Source organism: Nicotiana tomentosiformis, chromosome 2 (genome assembly GCF_000390325.3).
Source record: "Nicotiana tomentosiformis chromosome 2, ASM39032v3, whole genome shotgun sequence".
In the NCBI taxonomy this organism is placed as follows: domain Eukaryota; kingdom Viridiplantae; phylum Streptophyta; class Magnoliopsida; order Solanales; family Solanaceae; genus Nicotiana; species Nicotiana tomentosiformis.
In genome coordinates this window covers 143,297,975-143,321,647 of record NC_090813.1, presented here as the reverse complement: position 1 = coordinate 143,321,647, position 23,673 = coordinate 143,297,975, and the positions used below count along the sequence as shown (strand labels likewise).

General features: G+C 38.1%; 1 protein-coding gene across 3 annotated transcripts; it reads left to right on the top strand.

Annotated features, from left to right (window-relative positions):
- The first annotated feature begins 9,041 nt into the window (after positions 1 to 9,041).
- Positions 9,042 to 23,360, top strand: LOC104097112 (phosphoinositide phosphatase SAC6-like). 3 transcript variants are annotated; one of them, XM_009603634.4, is made up of 21 exons: positions 9,042 to 9,146; positions 10,434 to 10,597; positions 10,690 to 10,773; positions 11,236 to 11,363; positions 11,462 to 11,553; positions 12,314 to 12,371; positions 12,542 to 12,598; positions 12,685 to 12,718; positions 12,835 to 12,915; positions 13,567 to 13,673; positions 14,877 to 14,963; positions 15,059 to 15,136; positions 15,342 to 15,412; positions 15,490 to 15,588; positions 16,544 to 16,643; positions 17,681 to 17,789; positions 17,969 to 18,041; positions 18,605 to 18,698; positions 19,102 to 19,194; positions 22,501 to 22,567; positions 23,086 to 23,360. In XM_009603634.4, exons 2-21 carry the CDS (start codon positions 10,450 to 10,452, stop codon positions 23,214 to 23,216), a joined length of 1,791 nt encoding a protein of 596 aa, XP_009601929.1. In that variant the 5' UTR covers positions 9,042 to 9,146; positions 10,434 to 10,449; the 3' UTR covers positions 23,217 to 23,360. The 3 variants fall into 3 exon arrangements, with proteins under 3 accessions (XP_009601929.1, XP_009601928.1, XP_070052309.1); XM_009603633.4 differs by having other exon boundaries at positions 9,080 to 9,407; XM_070196208.1 differs by lacking the exon at positions 9,042 to 9,146 and adding an exon at positions 9,449 to 9,574.
- The last annotated feature ends 313 nt before the right edge of the window (positions 23,361 to 23,673 follow it).

Below are 23,673 nucleotides of genomic sequence, written 5' to 3'. Positions count from 1 at the left end.
TTCTTGAGAAAACCCAATTGGGACAAAACTCAAGTGAGGGAAAAAAGAGTACAATTTGGGGAGGGGGAGGGGGGGGTACTTCTTATTTTCTAGAAGTTGAAGTATTTGAGGTGGCTGATATTCTAATTGTTTGGTAATTATTTTCCTTCCATTGTCTCTAGTTGGAATGAACCCTTATTCGCTCTGCCTATGATTTTAAATGGTCCGTCCCAATTGGTTCCCAATTTTCCCTCTCATGGATATCTGTTTGCTTGGGTTTTGGTTTTGAGTACGTAGTCCCCGATCTTGAGTGGTCGGACCTTTGCTTTTTTGTTGTAGTGACGTTTCGCCTATTGTTTTTGGGCGACCATCCTTATGTATGCCATACCTCTTCGTTCGTCGACCTCGTCGAGCTCTTGACTTCTAGTCTCGTCATTGCCGGTGCCGCTTTCTTGGGAGTACCTTAGGCTAGGTTCCCCGACCTCGACTGGTATAACTGCTCCAGTTCCTTAGACCAGTGAATATGGTGTTTCTCCTATGCTAGTCTTGGGTGTGGTCCAATGTGCCCATAAGACTTCTGGGAGTATTCTAGCCATAGTCCCTTGGCTTCTTCAAGTTTCTTCTTCATTATATTTAATATGGATTTATTGGAGGATTCTTTCTGCCTGTTTCCTGCTGGGTGATAGGGAGTTGAAAGTATCCTCTTGATGTGCCGTTTCTTGAAAAATTTGGTGGTTTTCTTTCCCACGAATTGGGGTCCGTTGTCGCAACTTATTTCTTTGGGTAGGCCGAATCGACAGATGATGTTTTTCCATATGAAGGTGATTACTTCTTGTTCGTGTACTTGGGCGAACGCTCCTGCTTCTACCCACTTAGAGAAATAGTCAGTTAAAACTAAAAGAAATCGTACATTACCTGGCCCCGGTGGGAGTGGGCCTACGATGTTCATTCCCCATTTGATAAATGGCTATGGAGAGGTGACTGAATAAAAGTGTTCGCTTGCTTGGTGAATTAATGAGGCGTATTTTTGACATTGCTCGCACTTCTTCACCAATTCTGAGGTGTTTTTTTTCATGGTGGGCTAGTAGTACCCGGCTCATATAAGGCACCTGACGAGTGCTCGATCACCGGAATGAGCTATGTAGTGCCCTTCATGTACATCCTCGAGGACGCGGTGTGTTTGATTCAGACCTAAACACTTCGCTAGAGGGCCACCATACGTTCTATTGTATAGACCGTTACGAAGGAGGCTATAGTTGGCACTTGCATTTTTAGCTTTCTAGCTTCCTTTTTGTCGCCTAGATGAGTGCCATCCTGCAAGTAGTTAATAATACAATTGCGCCAGTCCCAAGTTAAGCTTATAAATTTTACCTCGATTTGGTCTAGTGACGAGTTGATGAGGTGGACTACATTTTTATCCCCAGTCATGATGCTTTTGGTGGCTGCGGCCAGTTTGGCAAGGCCATCTGCTTCGGTATTCTGGGCTCGCGGGATCTGGTCGAGCTGGCATTCGTTAAAATTAGGCAGCAACTTACAGATCTCGGCTTGATATTTTTGCAACCTTTGTTCTTTGATTTGTAAAATCCCTACAACTTGGTTGACCACGAGCTGAGAATCACAGCGGAGTTTCAACCTCTTCCTGCCATATTTTAGTTCTAGCCTCAGCCCTGCGATTACGACCTCATACTTGGCCTCGTTGTTAGTCATATCTGGGAATCTTATGAACTAGTGAATTACTTTGACGGTAGGGACCTCAAGTACAAGTATCAGTCCGAATCCGAAATGATTGGATACACCGTCGGTGTACAAGACCCAGAGGTCTTGCGTTTGCAGAGAAGCTCAGACGGCTTCTTTCTCGATCTCGGGCATTACTTTTGCGCTAAAGTCTGCGAGCACTTGCAACTTTATTGTTGTTCGAGGCTGGTATGTGATGTCGCATTCACTTAGCTCAATGGCCCATTTGTCTAGCCTCCCCGACAGCTCGGGTTTAAGTAAAATTCTTCTTAAAGGGAAAGTGGTAACGAACGAGGTAGGGTGGCATTAAAAATAGGGTCTAAGCTTTCGTAAAGCTACGACCAGTGCCATGGTTAATTTCTCGAGGTGTGGGTACCTCGTATCGGCATCGACGAGTGTCTTGCTAATGTAATAAATAGGGGATTGTGTGCATTTATTTTATTGAGCCAGGACCGCACTTACTGCTACTTTGGAGACGGCGAGGTAGATGAGAAGGTGTTCCCCTACTTCAGGCTTCGATAGCAGAGACAATGATGATAGATACGCCTTTAGTTCTCGCAGGGCTTGTACGCAATTAAGCATCCACTCGAGGCCGTTATCCTTTTTGAGTACGCCAAAAAATCTTTGACATCTATCGGACGACCACAAGATAAATATCGATAGGGAGACGATTCGACCAGTCAACCTTTGGACCTGCTTCTTAGTAGTCAGTTGTTCAGGTATCCCGTCGATAGCCTTGATTTGGTCTGGGTTGACTTTGATCCCTCGTTGTCACACTAAGAAACTCAAAAACTTTCTCGAAGCTATGCCAAATGCGCATTTCTCAGTGTTTAGTTTCATCACGTACCGTCTTAGTATGTCGAAAGCTTCCCTTAAGTAGTCGATATGGCCTTCTTCCCTTATGAATTTGACCAGCATGTCATCGATATATACCTCCATGGTCTTGCCGAGTTGATCTTTGAACATACTTGTGACCAATCTCTGATAGGTGGCTCCTGCATTTTTCAACCCGAATGGCAATACCCTGTAACAATATGTTCCTCTGCGGGTGATAAACGTGGTTTTCTCCTAGTCCTCTTCTTCCATGAGTATCTGGTTATAGCCCAAATATACATCCAGAAAACTCAGCAGTTCGTGTCCAGCCGTTGCATCGATGAGTTGGTCAATATGTGACAACGGGAATGAATCTTTTGGGCATGCTTTATTTAAATATGTGAAGTCTACACACATCCTCTATTTTTCATTTTTATTTTTGACCAACACCACGTTGTCTATCCACTCGGGGTATTTCGACTCCCTGATTGAGCCATTTTCTAACAGTTTCTCTACCTCCTCGTGGACGGCATCATTGATGGCGGGGTTGAACTTTTGCCTGACCTGACTTATAGGGGGATAGAATGGATCGACGTTCAATTAATGTGTGGCGATCTCCTTGGGGATACCCGACATATCTGCATGGATGAAGGCAAACAAATCTATGTTAGTTGTTAAAAATTGGATAAATTTACCTGGTTCTCGGAGTTTGCAGCCGATGTAGGCCTTTTTGCTGGGATCACTGGGATCTAGTTGAACGGGGTCGAGGTCCTCTATAGTTGAGTCTTCGACCGTTTCAGGATCCATAATGATGTCCCTGGTCTCTTATTGTGTCGACCTCGACCAAGTTGATTGCTATGCTTCTTTTTCCTTATCTTTCTTTTGTTAGGTTGTCGAGCCATACATGGCGATGCGGTAGCATTCCCGGGACGTGCACTGTTCTCCTCGTATGCTGAATATTCCCCAAGGTGTTGGGAACTTGATCACTTGGTATAGGTTGGAGGGGGCGGCTCTCATGGGATATATCAATGGTCATCCTACTATGGCATTGTATGTAGTGCTCTAGTCCATGATGTGGAACGTTGTCTCCAGAGTTATGTCGCCGGCGAGGACGGGAAGTGTGATTTCTCCCGTAGTCCGTTCAACTGCATTGTTAAAATCGGTTAGTATGATGCAGCGTGGCACTATCTTATCCTCGAGTATCATCTGGGTGAGGACTTGGGGATGGATAATGCATGCTCCTCTCCCATCATCAACCATGATACGTTTAACATCAGTATATGAAATTCGTAAAGTAATGACAAAAGCATCGTTGTGAGAGAAAGTCAAATCGTCGGCATCTGACTCGTCGAAGATGATACTTTCTTCGAGTCCGTCATACCATTAGGGGGTGATCGATCTCTTGAGCTTATGAGTGGTAGTGAATTTGATGTTGTTGATGGAGGCATCATCGTTGCTGCCAATAATCATATTGATGGTGCGGGCCGGTGAGGGCGGCCTCGGCGGACCTTAACGTTCTCGACCCCTAGCGAAGGTGTTCCTTCCCTTGTCGCTCAGTAGTTCTTTGAGGTTCCCTTGCTGCAACATGTTCACTACCTCTTGCCTTAAGGCGATGCAATCTTTTGTTTTGTGCCCGCGTTCCTGGTGGAATTCGCAGAGGGCGTCATATTTTCTGGTACTTGGGTTGGACCTCATCTTCGGCGGCCACTTCACCTTTTTTTCGAGTTTCTCCAGGGCGTAGACTATTTCTATAGGTGAAACACAAAAGTTGTGCGCATATAATAAGGGGCATACCTCTCTCGTTCATGTGAGTCCTTGTTCTCGGCCTAGATGAACCATCATCATAGCGAAACGGAGGAGGGACGGGGGCTCTGACGTAAGGCTGATTTCTTTCTCTGTTTGGCTGTGAGATCGCGTGGTCCCTCCTCATATTATCTCTTTGTTCTTTACTGGATTCGGATTGTACCGAGATGAGCCATCGAGTTGGTCCGTTAAGATCGTCATTATCTTCCGGACTTCGGCGTAATAGGCATTATGAATTTCGTCCCAAGTGGTTGGAGGGTACTTCATCAATCGACTCAGTGCCTTTTTGGTCACCCTTGAACCCTCTCTGCTCAACCCGTTCTGAAAGCCTACGACTGCCATCCCTTCGGATACGTTTGGTAAGGTCATCCTTACCCTATTAAATCGGGCGAGGAAGTCCCTTAGTCCCTCTCCTGGGATTGCTTGATGGCGAAGATGTTGTTTACTGTTGTTTCAGATTTCTTGGCCCCGGCATGCGCTGTCACAAACTTATCGACCATTTCTTCGAAGTTTTCTATGGAGCGAGCTGGTAGCTGCAAATACCATGTTAATGCCCCTCCAGTTAGGGTTTTTTCGAATTTCTTTAGCAAAATAGAGGGCACATGTTTCTTGGTGAGGTTGTTCCCCTTCATGGCAGTGACATAATAAGTCACATGAGTCGGTTGTTCCATCGTATATCCTGAGATATGATGGCATTTTGAAGGTCTTCGGTATGGCATGTGGGGCTGTTTCTTCACTATACAGCTGCTTTACGAACCTGCCAGCGTCCCTCTTCGGCAGTAGCTTAGGGGCGCCTAGTATTTTGTCGACTCGTTCTTGGTATTCTTTCATTTGGTCTCTGAGCATTTTGTTCTCATTCTCCATTTCTTCCATGCTCTTTAAAACAGCGGCGAGGACGCTGTCACCTGAGCTGTCAGTAACATTGTGAGTAATACCTGGCGTTGAAGGATCTGGTTGATCGCGTTGTTCGTCTCCTCGCTGTACCGTGTGGGTTCTCGCAGTTTCTGTGATCGTGCATGGAGCTTGTTTGTTGAGAACGCTTACTAAGGTATCGGCCAACCACGCTTCGAGGAGCTTTTTCATGGAATGTGGCATCTGTTCTCCTGTGGACGTAGAGGCCCCTTTTCCATTTGGTTTCATCGTGCTACAATGGGGGAAGGCGACCTCTCGCGCCTGGGGGAGGCAGTGGGTGTCACATCATTGCCCAACGCTTCATAGCTCTCGTTGATAGCATTCATGAGGTTGCCGGGGATGTCGCCCGTCACCTTAGTTTTGTCTCCTTGGTTACCTGCCATGTATACTTCTATACGTGCAGAGAGGGAGAAAAACTTTGTGGTTTGTTGGGTTAGCAAAAGCACATGAGTTGTAGATCTAATGGAAACTAAAAGATTTGCTAAGAAGTTCCCACAGACGGCACCAAACTGTTTGACCCAAAGTTTAGATCTAGGTTTAAATAATTAGATTTAATATAATAGAGTCAATATTAACCAACATTAATGTCCAAAAGATATTTTAACTAGCTTTGTAGCAAGATGATACGTATATTACTTTAGCTAGTAATAAATGACAATAGCAATGACAATGTTTAATAATCTAAAAAGGTAGGCGATAGTATTAAACAATATTAAATAGCAATGAATGACATTTACGTAAATAAGAGCGTGTGAGTAATCCAAAAAGGGGGAGATTTGAAGATATTCTTTCTGATAATGATAAACGATTGATGAGCCTTTGAATATTCGGATCGTCCTTGGATCATGGGGAAAAGCTAAACGAGAATCTCAAGAAAAAGGTATATTTTGTATTTGTGCAATAAAGCCAGATTCCATAGAGAATGTCAATGTATTTTCTTTGAATATCTTATGTCCTTTATAATTATGTCTCTTTCTATTTATAAGGAACATATACCTAAAAATACTAACAGTACAGGTACAGATAATATCCATTAGAATATTCTCTTTAACAGTGTTTTAAAAGGCATGGGCGTAAGATGAGACATTTTACATATGCCTCAACAAGGCTAAGCCCCGAGGCACGGGGCGTAAGCCCCATATGTATTTAATTTTTAATATTTTATAAAATAATATAATTACAGTAAATATTAAATTGCATAAAAAATGAAGAAAACTATAAATATATGGAATATATATATGTGCGTGTGTGTGTGTGTGCGCGCACGCGCTTCATCCCTACAAAAAACTTGTCAAAACAATCTATTATACGCTACTTAGAAGCTCAAGTAACTTGAGTCGAAAAGAATAAAGTTTTTTACATGGAGGAACAAAAAGGATGACTAACCTGCAATTTGAACTTTGAACTTGCTGCTATGAAGGAGAATGGAGTTCTCTTTATATTTGTAAAAAAAATAATTGAATATTCATTACTTTTGGAAGATATTAGCAGACTAGCGGACAAGATAAAGAATTGGAAAAGACCATGAATTGGGGCTTAAATCAATAAAAAAAGGTTTTGACTTTTAAATTTAATTCATTTCAGTTCTTTTTTAAAACTTTTGAGTAATTACCAAGCTAAATTTTGAGAATTTGGGTATTATATGAAAGACTTATTCAACAAATTTTATTTTAATTTAAAAAAATCTATGGGGGTTACGCCTCACTAAATAAACGCGGCTCGAACGCCCGGTCGTATGCCCTGAATGCCCGGGCGTACGCTTCGAATTGCTATGCCTCTTGAGACTTTCGCCCCACACCATCGCCCCAGGGCGTTTTTGGTGCGCCTTGCCCTAGGGCTCACCCTGAAAACGCCTTTTAAAATACTGCTCTTTAATATCTTATCCTAAAAGTAGCTGTTATTAGTCTATCTAAGACGAATGCTCGGCCTCGACCTTGACCCATAATGACTCAATGACTCATCGACCCCGCCCTTCACTCTTTAAGAGACCACTTCGACCTGGGCAGGCCTTTATCGAAGTCGTACTGGTGACACGCGGCAGTTCATGGAGGCCTTCTTAATGCTGATATGGTTTAATCATATCAAAGATAATTTTTGTCCCATACACTCAGACCTTACCTCTGCCATATGAGGGTAGAGAGACTGTTTTCAATAGACTCTCAGTTCGAGAAAAGATACAAAAGAAAATAATGACGTAAGCAGTAACAACGTCAACGTAAAATGGCAAGATAACCAAAGACGAAAGAAACAAAAAGTAGAGATAAAAATATAGGAATAAAAAAATATGAGAATATACTAATACTATTGATACGTACAAAAACACGTTCGACTATCTACTAGTCTTCCATCTTAATTCTCGATATCCATATTCTGCTATCAAGGGTCATATCCTTTGACAGCTGAAGCAATGACATGTTCTGCCTAATCACCTCTCCCCAATACTTCTTAGGCCTACCTCTACATCTCCTCATACTACACATGGTCAACCTCTCACACCTCCTTAGTGGAGAATCAACGCATCTTCTCTTAACATGTCCGTACTATCTTAGCCTCGCTTCTCGCAACTTGTCTATTACGGAGGCCACTCCCATTGTCCCAAATATCTTTATCTTTAATTTTATCTCTCTTGGTATGCCCACACATCCACATCAACATCCTCATTTCTGCTACTTTTAACTTTTAGACATGAGAGTTCTTGACTGGCCAACACTCCGCCTATATAACATAGTCGGTCTAACCACCATTCTGTAGAATTTATCTTTTAGACCCGGTGGCACATGTTTTTCACGCAAAACACTAGAAGCGAGCCTTCATTTCATCCACCCTGTTCCTATGCGATATTTACATCAAACAACATATAATTTATATGATTAAGTAGTGTGTTGAGATGATAAAACATTTTATTAGCCTTGATTAAATGATAAATGTTACAACAAATTTTTTCCTAAAAATAGTTATGGTTTAAACTTGAAAGAGCTTTGAGTTTTTCTTTTAGAAAAAAGAAGAAGAGAGAATAACGTGGGTCGTGGGGTGATCATTATGGTACTCCACCAAACCAGCGCCGGTTGACAGGGCGAAAGAACATTTTCGAACATATGGACATGAGATTTTGCAATTATATTCCTCCGGCACTATTAGGCGCCTAAGGTCTATTATAGTAACACTTTGGAATAAATAAGTAATGAGTTTAAACAGTGTATACATTTTCTTATCATGTCAAATTTACAAGTACAATTTTTCATCATCGAAAGGAGTTTATGTTTTGTGCGAATAGTATAATATTTTTAGGGAAAAGGGCCAAATATATTTTCTACTTTCGAATATTATCTACAATTAATTTTCGTTATACTACTCAACCAAATTTATCGTATCGTTATACTATCCAACCGAATTTATCCTACCGTTATACTATCCAACCAAATTTATCCCTATCGTAAACTTTTAAAAATTACCATTTGATCTGTTAGGTAATCTAAATTCTCTCAATTTACTTTTATTTAAACCACTCGTTTTTTCTCTTGCTCCACTATTTAAAAATTTACTGATGATAGAGACAAATTTGGCCGGATAATATAATTATAGGAGTAAATTTGACCGAATAATATAACGGAAGTTAGATGTAGATAATATTCGAAAGTACGTGAGCAAATTTGGACATTTTCTCATTTTTTTAATATATCAAATTGATCGCAACTCCTCTAACAACACTTCTAATAAAATAGAATATTAACTCTAAAAATTACTCCACGTAAGTCTTCGATACTAAACTAGTGAGTAATTATTTTCCATTAGTTCCATTAATATAATATATACACAAAAAACAAAGACAGAGTACAAGAAAGTGGCTTGCTCTGCTCTTCTGTTGGAAGCGAGATCCAAGGAAACAGTTCGGTATTCCGTTAATTGTAAGCGAATCAAACGTTATATCATTCAGTTTTGAGTTTCTGCGCCCAAAGAATAGTGTAACCAAAAGAACCTTTCTTTCTCCTCCTCTCTAATTTATTGTATTACTACTACTTATTACTTTTTCTGTTTTCTGTTGCTGCCATTCTTGCTCCTCCTTGATTTTGGGTTGGGCTGAGCCTTACCCCCCCCTCTTGACCAATTGATTCAACACTTCTCCACCCCTTTTTATTGTTGTTGTTTTTGGCAGATTCTCCAATCAGGTATTCAATTTTTTTGCATATTTTATTTATTTATTGTTTGTGAGGTTTCATTATAGATCTTGTTTATTGTGTTTCTAATGTTGATGGACCATAAAGTTCATAGCTTTTTGAATTCTTCAAATTTCATGAAGTTATGCCAAAAATGTAAAATCTTGATGGCAGAACTGGTAAGGGGAATCTCAATTCATTGTGAGATTATTCTTGAGATATTATAATTGGAAGATGTCGATCGCGTGTATGAAACTGGTTGCAAAGTTACCCAGTTACTGTGCTGGTGGGAGGGAGTAGGTATCTGGTAAAATAGTCAATGTGCAGGCAAGCTGGCCCGACGCCACCGTTATCCAAAAAAAGAAAAGAAAAAAAGTTGGGACATCAGGAACTTGACATATTTTGTAGGAAGGGACCATTAGAGTTTTGCTTGGATATTTTTTTTATAGAACTTTTCTGACATAGTTCTGGTCTATGAAAGGTAGACGATAAAGAAGTAATCACGTGCTATTGGATAATTTTGTAGCCCATAGTATGGAGATTAAAGCACAAATATGTTGGTGAAAACACCTTTTTATAGTGCAGTTAAATACATCAAAGTTTGATATAGAAATGAAGAAACTTTAGGGTGACAGCATTAGTAAGTTGTGGCATGAGAAAAAAAGCAGCTGAAATGGCTCAAGGCAATTACTTCACCTAGTGTAAGAAAGAAAATAGTTCGGAAGTATTAGCTACTGTAACTTACGGACACCACTTTTGCAAGTTTCCATCAGCATTAGTTTCTTCTGTGAGTTACTTAATGGAGACAGTACTTGTGCACTATATAGTGATAATTTGATTCTCTGTCTCCGTAGTAAATAGGAAACATAAACTAGTCACATGCATATATTGCAAGCATAGCAGAGGTTACTTGTCCTAATTGCAATTTGTTGTCATCCTCCTAGATTTCTTATGCTGGTCTATTTCTTCTTTTGACACTTAAAACTGATATAATAGGATGATTTAATCTGTTGATTTTGTGTTTTTCTGCTTTTATAGTGATTGAATTCCAATAATGATGGAGAAGGGAGATTCTTCACAGAAACTGTATAAGAGGATGCGACTCTGGGAATTTCCAGATCAGTATGTTGTTGAGCCTACTGATGGATCCTCGGGGTCATGTTTGGAAATTAGTCGGGTGGATGGGTCAATGAAACTAATAGGTGACTTGCTTCTTTTGCTCTTTTCAAATGCTCTGCTGATTTTTTTTAATAAGCTAACTATGTGTTTTACCTGGTATATTTCTCTTCATTAGATGAGATACCAAATTGCAGTTCACTTCGTGTTCCCAAAATTCGGACAATTTTTGGAGTTATTGGGATACTAAAGCTTTTGGCAGGCAAGTCCGTAAAAGTTTGAGCTTTTTTCTTATAGTTACATAGCGCATAACTGTAATAGCAGTTGAGTGCATTTAGGAATCCTTTTTTCCCCTTAACATATCTATGTTTTAATAGAAGAATATTATGATCAGTAATTACTAATTAGTATGTGAAAGTATCCCTTTTCTTGATCATTCTCTTCACCGATCTTTCTGCAAAGTATTTTGTTTAGAATCATTACACCAAACTCTTGGTCTTGTATAGATATGCTTATGGTTTAGTTGATATGGAAAGAAAAAATCAAGCCTTAAATTAAAAGTGACTAAAAAGTTTTATCATGTCATCAAACCCTCCTCTTTTTTAAGTTATTATATTTATACCCTGAGAAGAATAGATAGACAAAATATGGTAAAAAGAAGTTGCAGGGAAAACATCAGACTTCCAGAAAAGAATGATCATAAGTTTTTTTTTATTGGGTTCAGGGTCATATTTATTGGTCATAACAGAACGCGAGAGTGTTGGATCTTACTTGGGACACCCTATCTTTAAAGTCTCGTCAATGAAGGTTTTCCCTTGTGATCATTCTCTCAAGAACACTCCTGCTGAACAAGTAATTTCTCCTATCTACTTTCTTATCCTTGTTTCTTTTTGAGACATATCTAGTTGGTTTTGTTTCTGTTGCAATGATGTATCTTCGGCTTTTGGCAGAAAAAAATGGAAGCTGAGTTTTCTGCACTGCTAAATGTAGCAGAGAGGACTCCTGGTCTGTACTTTTCTTATGATGTCAATATAACTTTGAGGTGAATTATCTTTTCAACATTTACAAATGCTTAACTTAGCTCTGTTGTCTTTATTTCTTTTCTTCGTGCTTGGAATTTTTTTAGCAGTAGCTCCTTGTGCCTATTGAAAACCATGTATCTGATTATTTTCCAAGAACTGGTAACATTCTGGTTGAAAGATTACTTATAAGAATTGACTTTAAAGCATGGACCATGAACTTTTGAGCTTTAGATGTTTGATGTTTGAATTGGTTGTCTTTTGACGTATAGAGAATAGGTGGAAACAGAACGATTTATGTTGAGACTAAGATGAGCATACCTCTTGGGCTATAGTGTTCTTTTTGTTATTTGAACTGATACGGTCATTTTGACCATTTGAGTCACTTGGGTATCCAACTGTTAAAAAGTTTGAAGGATTTTTTTTCCTGTATCGTTTTTCTTTTTAAATATTTCTGTTATCTTTGAAAGTTCTTATTTTTAACCTCTCTATGCTGATCTCATTACATTGAACCCCTGTATAGTGTTTACATTTCTACCTTAAACAACAAATTAGGCAAGCTATATTTCATCTATCTCCCTTTGTAATAGATCTTATTTTAGGTTAGCATTTTTGGAGGTGAATTCTATGATCTTAATACTTTTTAACACCTGAAGTATACTTGATCTTAATTTGAATTACACTGGAATTTATGGCACACTCTTATCGCTGTTACATTTCATCTGATTTTAAGACCATAGGGTGCAACCGTCAATAATAAGAAACTTATGGTTCCTGCTGCAGTGCTCAGCGGTTGCATGATTTGGGGGATGAATCCAAGTTGCTGCCTCTGTGGAGACAAGTAAGTCTTTTTAGATGCCACATAGAAGTATGTCCTTAGTGTAGTCAATGACTTATATGCGGTAGCTTGTTAGTCTTTTTAATGATATATCTACCTGTAGTTGGTTGACAAACAATTGCGATCTTGAATATTGATTTGATAACGTTCACTTTTCATTTGTTTTTGCACAGGCAGACCCTCGCTTTCTTTGGAACAACTATATGATGGAAGTGCTTATAGATCATAAGGTAAATATATTTTGTAAGTTGCATTCTTTTTGTTGGATCGACCTCTAGATTTGTAACTCATCTGTTTTTCCATGTCATTTTTTCAGCTTGACCCCTTCCTGCTTCCAGTTGTCCAAGGCAGTATCCTTGCAATTCAGTTGTACATAGATTTTTTAAACTAGCATGGCTACTTCTATTCCTGTTTATGGGTAGCGTTGTTTGTTATCTTTTGAGGTTTTACCTTAACTTTTCATAAGGTTTTCACAACTTTCAAGCTGCAATTGGGAAAGACATTGTTGATGTTACGCTGATTGCAAGGAGGTGTAATAGAAGAACTGGTATTCTAAGCTTTCTTCTTGTTCTTTCCTTCTTAACAGTGCAGTTTGACAAAAATGATAAATGAAAGTTAAGGAATGAAATTGTAGATGTTCGTTTTCTATATGACCATCAACCCTCATTAACTAGTGTATGATATCAATGGTGATTTAACTGTGTAATCCTCTGAAAGTTCATAATGCACTTTGTTTCCTTGTTATTCGAGTCTTCATTTCCTGTCATTGGCGTATGCACGAAATTCTACATATGATTCTTACTGCATTATGTCTACTATGATTTGGACTTTGCTTACTTTCATCCATTATCGTTTGTGAGAATTATGACTTTCTTGTTATGTCATTACTCACACCCACTTCATATACATGTCGGTCAAAGTAAATCCTGGATCGATGTTTTTTAAGTCTATCAAATATCATTGACTTTTTTGACACCTTGGTGGCCGTATTGTATACATGGCTTTGGATTTAGTTTCTCTCTCATAATTGATTCTAGCTTATTAGATTGGTCACTATTGAAGAAAGTAGCCTTACTTTTCTCATGTTTTTCAGTTATCCTTGAAATAGTTGCTAGATTTTCTGATCAAGGACAAAGAGCTTTTAGAAAACTAAAAAACAATAACCTTTGCTCTCGCTTATGTTAACTAATTAATATAGGCACTCGGATGTGGAGAAGAGGTGCTGATTCTGATGGATTTGTTGCAAATTTTGTGGAAAGCGAGCAAATTATACAGCTGAATGGGTGTACTGCATCATTTGTTCAGGTAGACTTGTTCAAAAATTTGAGCGTGATTCTTTCGACATCCTATCTTGTTTCTTATGAATTACTTTGCTTGCTTATTTAGATGATTCGTGGGTGATACCTTTTCTCTTTTCTGGTAAAAACTTAAAATACATTTAAATATGGCATGACTTTATATTCTCTTGAGAGGAAATACTGCAGTTCACTTAGGATAATCAGATAAACTACTAATTATAGTACCTTTGTTCCTCCGTGCACTGTGTGACCAAGAGTTGCATGGAGAAGTATATCTACTTGAGCTTTCTGTTTATCCCTTTCTTTTTTTTCTTTTTCGTGTTGGGTTTTTTTTGGGGGGGGGGGGTGTTTAAAAAGAAGCTTCGCCCGATTAGGGTTGTTGGACAAGTTACCTCTAGAATATTTAGGTACTTAACCAGTTACCAAAAACATTTTGGTGTAAAAGATCATTCTGTCTATAAGTCATGCTTGGTGTGTATCAAGATTGTATGTGAAACACATCAAAATTTGTTTACGAGCTTAGTGATCAAAGAAGGTTCAAGTCTCAATATGGGGCCTTTGAGATCGACAATACTGTTTGGATTTGCCAATGGCAATAAAACTTCATTAAAATGTCAGATAACTTAGAACTTCTGTTCGTTCCTTCCTGCAGTCTGCAGGTTTATAGTTTACCCTCTGATAAGAGCAAAATTAGTGAATCTCTGCAATGAATCGGTGATAAGTAGCATATAAACAATAGAAGTTGTAGAAATGGCCGTAGAAACTCGGTCTGCTGTACGTCTATATTGTTCTATTTGCTTGACAATTTCTGGCTTAGCCATCCTTTGGAACTGCATCTCCACTAGGAAATCCACCAAATTAGTCTTTCTATTTAAGCCTGGATGAATTTCTCAATCTTGGCATTCATATCTGATTTGACTGATTCCAGAAGTTATATTACTAGACCACAAAGTATTAGAGGTTCCTTACGAGTTTTAAAATCACAAATATGTGATGGTTGAAGTTAGACTTTATCATCTACAAAAAAGAAAACAAGAAGTTTTTGGCTTTTAGTAAAATGAGAAGTTGGGAAAATTTCAATCTTAAATGTGTACTTGCATTCCTGCTGACATGATATACTGGTTTGCTTCATCGCATGCACATGTTTGTATTGCCTTTTTTTTTTAGATATCACGTTGTTTTGTATAACTTATTAGTTTTCCTTTTGTAGGTCAGAGGGTCAATCCCACTATTGTGGGATCAGGTTGTTGATTTGACATATAAGCCTAAGTTTGAGATCGTGAAACTTGAAGAAGCAGTTAAGTAGCATTTCAGCTTTTCAGTGTCTTCATTCTCTTCACATTGTTTGTACACTTCACTGATAATCGCTTGTGTGTTGTGACATATCCACAGCCTAGAGTAGTTGAGAGACACTTTCTGGACCTCAGAAAGAAATATGGAAATGTTCTATCAGTTGATCTCGTCAATAAGGTATAACTTTTGAATAGTATTCTACTTTTGCCAGACTAGTCAATCTGACAGTTCTTTTAAAGGAAAATGCTGCTTTAAAAGATGTTCTCTGATACATAGAAGGTTGTTTCATTTGCATATGGAAAGACACAACTATGAATATGTCCATGGTTATGTGTAACACAACTTTATTGAATGATCATTTCTTCTCTGAAACTCTTATCAGCATGGAGGAGAAGGGCGCTTAAATGAAAAGTTTGCCAATGCAATGCAGCAAGTTGTTGGTGATGATGTGAGGTAGGATCTTTCTTTTGGTGATCAAATCAATGTACTAAGTTGCTGGGCTGCTGTCTAATATGGAACAAGTTTTGCAGATACTTGCACTTTGATTTTCACCATATATGTGGGCATGTTCATTTCGAGCGTCTTTCGATCCTTTATGAGCAAATTGAGGATTTCTTCATAAAGAATAGGTATGATCTCCTTTGAGTTCAGAGTTCATGTATATATTGTGTAGTGTTATCCTCTTTCCTTTCATGTATGGAATCTAGTTTCCTGGCCCATTATCAGCCACCAATCTGTGACATGTACTTTGGGATCACATAAGCGATGCTTCTAGTCTCAATCACCCAAATCTCTTGTAGTTGGATAGAGATCGTGGTGGAGGTGGATGTGCCAGCACCTATCCTGGCCTGCATGTTGTGAGGCAGGACGGTCTAAAGTATGTAGAGCATTGTCAGTTTAGAGTTGAGTTTTAGTTGGCTTTATGTTCTTTTTTCTTTTTTCTTTTTTGGGAGGTGGTTTCTAGTTACCTGCTTTGCACCTCTTCTTTCCAACTTGAACATGAATGACAGGTTTTTTCTCAATAACTAATCAAAAAGTGCAACTTCAATTTTGATGTTATTGCACTTCCTTTTAATTAATCAAAGAATTAGTTCACTCTCAGAAATCAGAAAGCAGGTGAATAAGGATGTTTATCTTATATTTATAAATCTATAATGCAGGAAGCCTATGCCAAGACTACCTGCATTGCAGGCAAGGCAAGAATACTAGCAGCAAGGCCATAATTTTTTTTTTTTTTTTTTTTATGATTTAAAAATTGATGCGAAAAATGAAAAGTAAAAACCACATATGAGAGAGAGAGAGAGAGAGAGAGAGAGAGTCCTGAAAAGGTAAAATAAAAAAGAGGGAGCATGTTGATACTTGGACCAAGTAACAAATCATGGCATTACTGTCTTTTAAATAGACTGTGATGCTCTGCATCAAATAGTAAATGTTATACTGTTCGTTGTTTCATTATGCATGGAGGAGTAGAGAGACTATCCCAGTCGTTCAGCAATCGATATTCTTTGTTGTTGTTAGCAATCTACATACTTTATTGTTTTTCCAGTATGTCATTCTTAAATTGATTTCTTGTTTCAATGTTAGGTACTTTTTACTGAACGAAAAAGGTGAAAAAGTTGAGATGCAACTTGGAGTTGTGAGGACCAACTGCATCGATTGCTTAGACCGCACAAATGTCACTCAGGTATCTCCTACCTATGGAAGTATTACTAGATTTGTATAGAGCTATGCATGTAGAAATAGTTCAGATTTATTGGTCCAGGGAGGACAATATTGAGTCCCATCTGCATTACTATGTAACATGTTTTAGTTGTGCCGCTATATAAGGATATCCATCTATTTTTCTGGCTCTTAGATTGATGTTGTTATCTTTTTGGCCTTTGTTGTTGATATTTATTGTTTCTATTGTTTCTTCTCAACTTTTTTGAGCCGAGGGTCTATCGGAAACAGCCTCTCTACCTTCCCAGGGTAGAGGTAAGGTCTGCATACACACTACCCTCCCCAGACCCCACTTGTGGGATTCCACTGGGTTTTTGGTTGTTGTTATTGTCGCTATGTAAGGATACTGCATAATTATTTACATGTTCTTCCTATTTACACTTTATCACATATTTATGCTCCTTTAGAAGCACTTCGAGAAGTTTCTGTTGAAATGTTGGAGTAAATTAAAGTGGTTTTATTTCCAGATATGAGTCTTGGTTCTAGTTTGGAAAGTAGCTTGTATCCTTAAAGATTGTACTGGTAAAGGAAGTATTGTCTAGCTGTCTGAAAATGATCTCAGTTTGAAAACAGCCTCTTATGTATATGTTTCAATTTCCGAGCAAACAAGTCAAACGTAACTCTATAAGGATCTACATCCACAGTAAATTTTGTGGCCCAACTTTGTATTCCTGCTTAACTTCTTCATGATGTTAACCTATCAACTTCTTGCTAGCAGCATAAGCACGTTACCTTTTGTGCAAGTTCGTGGGCTATGTTACTCCACTTTGCTGGATCCAGGGTTAATGAATGTTATATGTTCCTAAACTACTAGAAAGTTAATTACTGCCCACCAATTTCTTGTCTTTTACTTTTGTGGTGGTGGAGGGAGGACCAATATTTTTGAGTTGACACTTGAGTCAAGGCAAGAGGAGCCCATACTAATTAAGCTAACTCAAATCTGCATTTCTTCTCTTCTCCCACTTATAAGGGAATTTTCTACTAAATGATATTCATTTGCAGAGCATGCTTGCTCGCAAAATGTTGGAATTCCAACTCAGAAGGCTTGGAGTTTTTGATGCTGAAGAAGCTATTAGCACACACCCCAACCTTGATGAGAGCTTCAAAATCTGTGAGTAATTTTTGATAATCTGTATTTAAATATTCTCCTGAAGAATAGATGTTGCTTCATTGGCATTTACAGCAGAAGAATTTGAACTTCAATGGTTTTCAGGGGAGCACCTTTTTATATTTCGGCGTTTACAGGTTCTTGTTTTGTCTCCTTTTTAACTTCATATCGTTTAAATGCAGTGTGGGCCAACCATGGGGATGATATAAGCTTACAGTATTCTGGTACTCCAGCCCTAAAGGGTGATTTTGTCAGGTACAACTTTTCTCTTTTATATCTTGTTCTGCTGAAATGTGTAGATGCTATTTATAGGAGGGATGAAACCACCAGGCACCAATTTTTGTGCTGCTATACTTTCAGATTATAGGCATATTTTAGTTCTGCATATGTGCTGTTCTCGGAATGCATGTAGTTGAACCCGAATTCATGCATATGGATAAAGGAGGAGGGTTGCGATAGGTTGACAGCGCCACATAAAACTTGCCAACTTGTTTGGGACTGAGGCGTAGTTGTTGTTGTTGGTGGTGGTGGTGTTGTTGTTGTTGGCCTTAGCAGTATTGTCCCCCAATTAGGTTGTTTTTGTAAATTTCAGTAATATTATCTAAAGAAGGCTAATTCATCTTTAAAGGTGTATAAGTTCTTATGCTGGAGAGCTGAAGGTGTCTTTTATTCAATATTTCAAAGCATTATCATGGGGTTTAACACTTCTGTGTGCATGTACTTTCATCAATAATCTTGAAACTCTATTATTCTGAACCCAAGTTTTTGGTCACCTATCATCGTCATGACTGCACTTTAACATGGCTATGGGTATGCAGATATGGTAAGAGAACAGTCCAGGGGATTGTCAATGATGGATGGAATGCCCTAATGCGATACTACTTGAACAACTTTGTTGATGGTACAAAACAGGTATTGCTGCTTCATACATGAATTCATACCTGCAATTGGTTACTTAATGTTACTAGGCGTACATCCTTTTGTACCACCCTGTACTATGTGTTCATGTGAAAAATTGAACAATCATCTGTTGAATGATATTGAAATCATGTATCTGGGCTTATCTGGAATGTAGCGGTTGGGATTATGCATTGGTTAGTGTCTCGCTAGTCACATGTTTTCATTGTGGTTATTGATATTTGATGAATAAGTTTCTTGTTAACCACTAAGGAGATGATAGGATTAAGAATGTACAATCCGTTATATGTATCAGTAACTAGTTTGATTGGGTGCACATTCACTTGAGTTCAATTTTATACTTCTCTCATGTCTATTTAAACACTGACATTTTATTTCCTGCTTATGCTCTCTGAAGGATGCAATCGATCTAATGCAAGGACATTACATTATGTCTGTTTCCCGAGATATGACTGCGACATCGCAAAAAGGAGGCATCGAGGCTATAGCTGTGAGTTTATTGATATTCTTACCATATCAACTTCTTTTGCTCCTGTTTATCAGATTTGACTGAGTAGCTGTTGTTGGAATAGCAAATTGTTGCATTCTTTGGTAACTTTACAAAGTTACAGTAGTTTGACTGAATTTGATATTTCATGTTCTTGACTGCGATCCTCTTTGTGCCTGAGGTCGAGCTCAGGGACAAAGCAAAGAAAGTTATACATGACATATCTTAAAATTAGGATAACAACAAGTAGCTAAAACTGTAGAATAGCATCCTGAGTTAGCATGGATATGGCATTAATTAGTGAATCTCTCTTGTGAAGGTTGATCCATCACGCTTATGCTCAATCTGGTGCAAGTACATGCTAAGATCTTGAATGAACTATACTAACTTAAATTGGGGTTACTTGCCAAAAACTGCACTAGGGCTATTAATGTGGATGTTTCACTACCAAAGTTGATGAGAGCGTGAACTACCATTTATGCATTGAAGAGATTGTTTATTATTTGGCCAAATACATACGCAGCCCCTTAAACTTGGCACCAATTTTCACTTAGACACCTCAACTAAAATTTGTTCCTATTGAACACTTCAACCCATCAAAAGTGGACCAATTGAACACCATATGCTGAGATGGCAAAAGAAGTGTTTCTTACCTTCCTTGAGCGCGTGAATTAGTTTTCATCTTTTTATTTCCCTTTTAAAAACTCATTCTTTTCTCTCCCCACTGCTGCCATCACCCTTCTTCTCCTTCCTCCTTCCCAACACCATTTAAGTAACTTCAAGCCGATACAAATGTAAAAATATGTAAAGGTGCATATAACAATTGAAGTTCACTGAAGCAACTGGAGGTTAAACGTAAGCATTACTGAAGCAACAGGAAAGCAGCAAACTTATTGCTAGTAAAAGACCAAAACATTCAAAAGCATTTCAATAATAAAAAAGGAAACAATGGAGGAAAATAAGCTGAAAAAGTACTACCATGTGAGTCTTCTTGGATTGAAAAGGTTAAGAATTAGAGGTGAAAATACAGGAAAATAAAAAACTAGTTTGAACTGCCATTCTTTATACTTTACGAGCAAAAGTGGCATTTAATTCTACCTCAAATAAATGAACATTTGCCTGGTTAACAAGAACCCAGTTGATTTTAATAAAATTCATAAATACCTACTTGAGTAATGTTGGAGAGAAGTGAGAAACGATAGACTAAACATTTAGAAATAGTGAAATACTTATGCAGTCCTTGTGTGCTTGCTTTGTGCACCGGCACAACAGAATTCGAAGCTGCTCGGCGTACTAGCCCTATAACGGAGAGTCTTTTTCCGATTCGACCGACGACCACCATAAACCACCACCTTCTTCTTCTTCCGGCTGATGCTAACACCCCCTCCTTCAGATTCGGCAATGCCTTCTCTTTTAAAAATACGACATTTTCTTCCTTATCTTTGATTAAAATCAAAACAGGAAAAAAAAAAAAACAATTCAAATAAAGGTAGCAGACATAGCTCCTTTCTGCCAGTGACCATTTCCCGGCGAGCATCTCCTTTCTCTTTCTTATTTTTTGGTCAGATTTTTTTTTTTTTCTGTTTCTCTCCTTTTTGTTGCTGACATGTAACTTTTTCATTAGTGTAGTTTGACACTTCAAAAGAGTGTGAGATTCACGCACTAGTGTTGGTTTCGGATTGTCATATTTGTATGCAATTGGTCCACTTTTGATGGGTTGAAGTGTTCAATAGGAACAAGTTTTAGTTGAGGTGTCTAAGTGAAAATTGGTGCCAAGTTTAAGGGGCTACGTATGTATTTGGCCTTATTATTTTGTGTTGAAGCAATTTCTAAAGCACAGGATGGGACATGTGAAATCAAAGTGCATTACTTCAGTGCTGCTGCAAGTACATGAGAAAAATGATCAAAAGAGCCGTATGTTCTAGAGAGTTGGGTGTTTAGGTCGTAATGCAATACTATTTAACAGGGGATTCACCCTATGTTGCTCAGATCCTTCAAAATCCTTGCCACACTCGTGTCGATCAACATGATTTGGGTGTGGGTGTAGGATCTACACTAGATTAAGTCAACCTAACTTGGGTGATTTGACTACACCTATGGCAGAGAAGTATTAAGTTGATTGGGTAGTTGGTTTTTGATTTTTGATTTTGGTTTTGTCATATATATATATCCACATAAAGTTACTAGAGCACTTTGCTATTATACAATAATATTAAGTGTTTACAAAGAATTTAATTATACTAGCTTTAATAACTTCAACTAATTGTTGAATATATACTTGTATAATCGTAATATACCTTTATTGACTGCATCTTAACATCCTTACTCACACTCTGAATGTATCCCCGAATCCTAAGATTTAGGTGATGATGAATCTGTGTTCTAGATCCACACATCTGTCACGTTCCCGCACTGAATTCAAGCAACATAGTATTCACCTCAAGTATATTCCACACATCTGTCACGTTCCCGCACTGAATTCAAGCAACATAGTATTCACCTCAAGTATATTCCACTTATATCATTCCCAAGAATTGGGAAAGAAAGTTGGTTAAGCTATGTCTTCACTGAGCTCTGTCAACTATGAGGACAGGCAGTTGTTTAAAGTTTCTCTGGAAGCCATTTATGATCTCAAACAAAAAGTAGACATGCAGCTGAAATGAAAATTGTCAGCTAGAATATACCAGTATTTTAAGACATCTGTATATGATAATACTCTTGACTCACAATCGGAGTTCAAAGGTTAGAAATGTGTTTTTTTTTACCAGCTGCATCATTAAGTGATTATGGTACCCACAGCCAGAACTGTATGCGCGTATAATGAAGCAGAAACAAGAACATTGATTTCCTTAAAGCATGGCGTAATTGATATATCTGACTACTAACTTGTATGAATTATGTAACAATAATATTTGATCATCCAGAAGTTATAATTGTAAAAAAGTTATGAACCCTGTTCTGCACTGCTAATTAGGTTGGCCTCGTTCCATTCTTTTTGAGCTTAATTTGGTTCACCTAATTGGCCAAAGGACAATTGGCCTCTTCTGCGCAATGTCCTGATATACTAGTATGTTTTAAGATCTTATATCTACTAGAGAGCCATTTCTTTGTCTTAATGTGACCAAACTTGTTGAGCAGGCAAATAATATGTTATCTTTGTTCTTTATATATCTTCAGTTTTGTTATACTTCTTTTTTATTTTCTCCTCCTAACAATTATTGAATCCAAATGTGTGCTGATATTTTTTTCAGACTTTGATGTTGTCAGTCATATAATCTCACCTAACTATATAATCTTATACACATGCAGTCATTTCCTCTGGCCTTGGGACTGATTTTGACTGGGCTATTTTTTGCTACCTTGTCTTTGGGGAGAGGTGAGTTGCCATACATGGAAAATTTTCTCTGATTCTGCCGTGTGATCATTACGTTTTGAAGTTCAAACCAGTTCAGTTACTTCTGGTCTAGTTTTTGTTAACCTTTTCTTGGGAGGAGAGGGGAGGGGGAGGGGGAGGGGATGAAGCGTTTTATATGACCCCATGAGCTTTTTAGAGAAGATGATCCATGTGCTAGTTATATCTTGATCATGTTTTATATTCATGCCAGTTATCTATCATGACTTCAAAGATGCATCATAATTAGGGTTAAAGGGTAAAATGAAACAGCCTAAGGAGTGTGTTTTTTCCCTTAATGCTGCATTTTCTTGATCTCTTTTGTCTTTTCTCTGTGAATGTACAAAAAGGCAAGTCTGGTGGAGGCAATAGTTCTATACTTGGTAGTAAAGGATCTTTGCCAATGTATGCATGTAATTGGACCAGTACAGCATTGTGACAATCTTTACAGTTCTTGATACTCATAAACCTTACACGCACTTCTTGTTTTATTCCACCTGCAGTTAGGAATGATGTTTGGAACCTATTATTTTCACTGGTTTGGGCAAGCATAAGTTTGGCCATAGCTGCAGTTGTGAAGGCCAATGGTCGCATGTTCTGTAACAGGCCTCGCTTGCACCAATCTAGGCGTTGATTTACATGCTGGATTTTTTTGCCATATTTGCTGAAACTGCCAGGTTTTCTGGTTAACATGTTAATTTACTATCTTATTCTTTGTAATGTCACATGCTATTACATTGGCTATACGAAAAATTATATGTCATGGCAAGTTTGATCATTTCATTTCAGATGGCTAGCTTAGTTACGAGGTGATTGTTTGTGGATTGAAATTTTGGTGAGCTAATACTTTGTGAGAAATATAATCTTTGCTTCAGCATAAGCCAATGTAATTTCTGCAAGTGCCTTTTTGGTTCTCAAATTATGTTTGGTTAACTTCTGTTTGCACAACGTCTAGAAAGATTGAAGCTTTCATGTGACAATAAAATGTTCATGATTTTCTTTATGAATGTTAAAACAAGTAAAGAAAATATGAGTAACAACACCATTCATCAGCAACTCACTTATTATTTCGACTAAAATGTCAACAAGGC

Bases quoted from the DNA above. Each gene is read 5' to 3' on its own strand.
- LOC104097112 (XM_009603634.4), top strand. From the start codon at position 10,450: ATGATGGAGAAGGGAGATTCTTCACAGAAACTGTATAAGAGGATGCGA. The intron at 11,554-12,313 runs GTGAATTATCTT...TTCCTGCTGCAG, and splicing joins GATGTCAATATAACTTTGAG to TGCTCAGCGGTTGCATGATT. The intron at 18,699-19,101 runs GTATTGCTGCTT...TGCTCTCTGAAG, and splicing joins TTGTTGATGGTACAAAACAG to GATGCAATCGATCTAATGCA.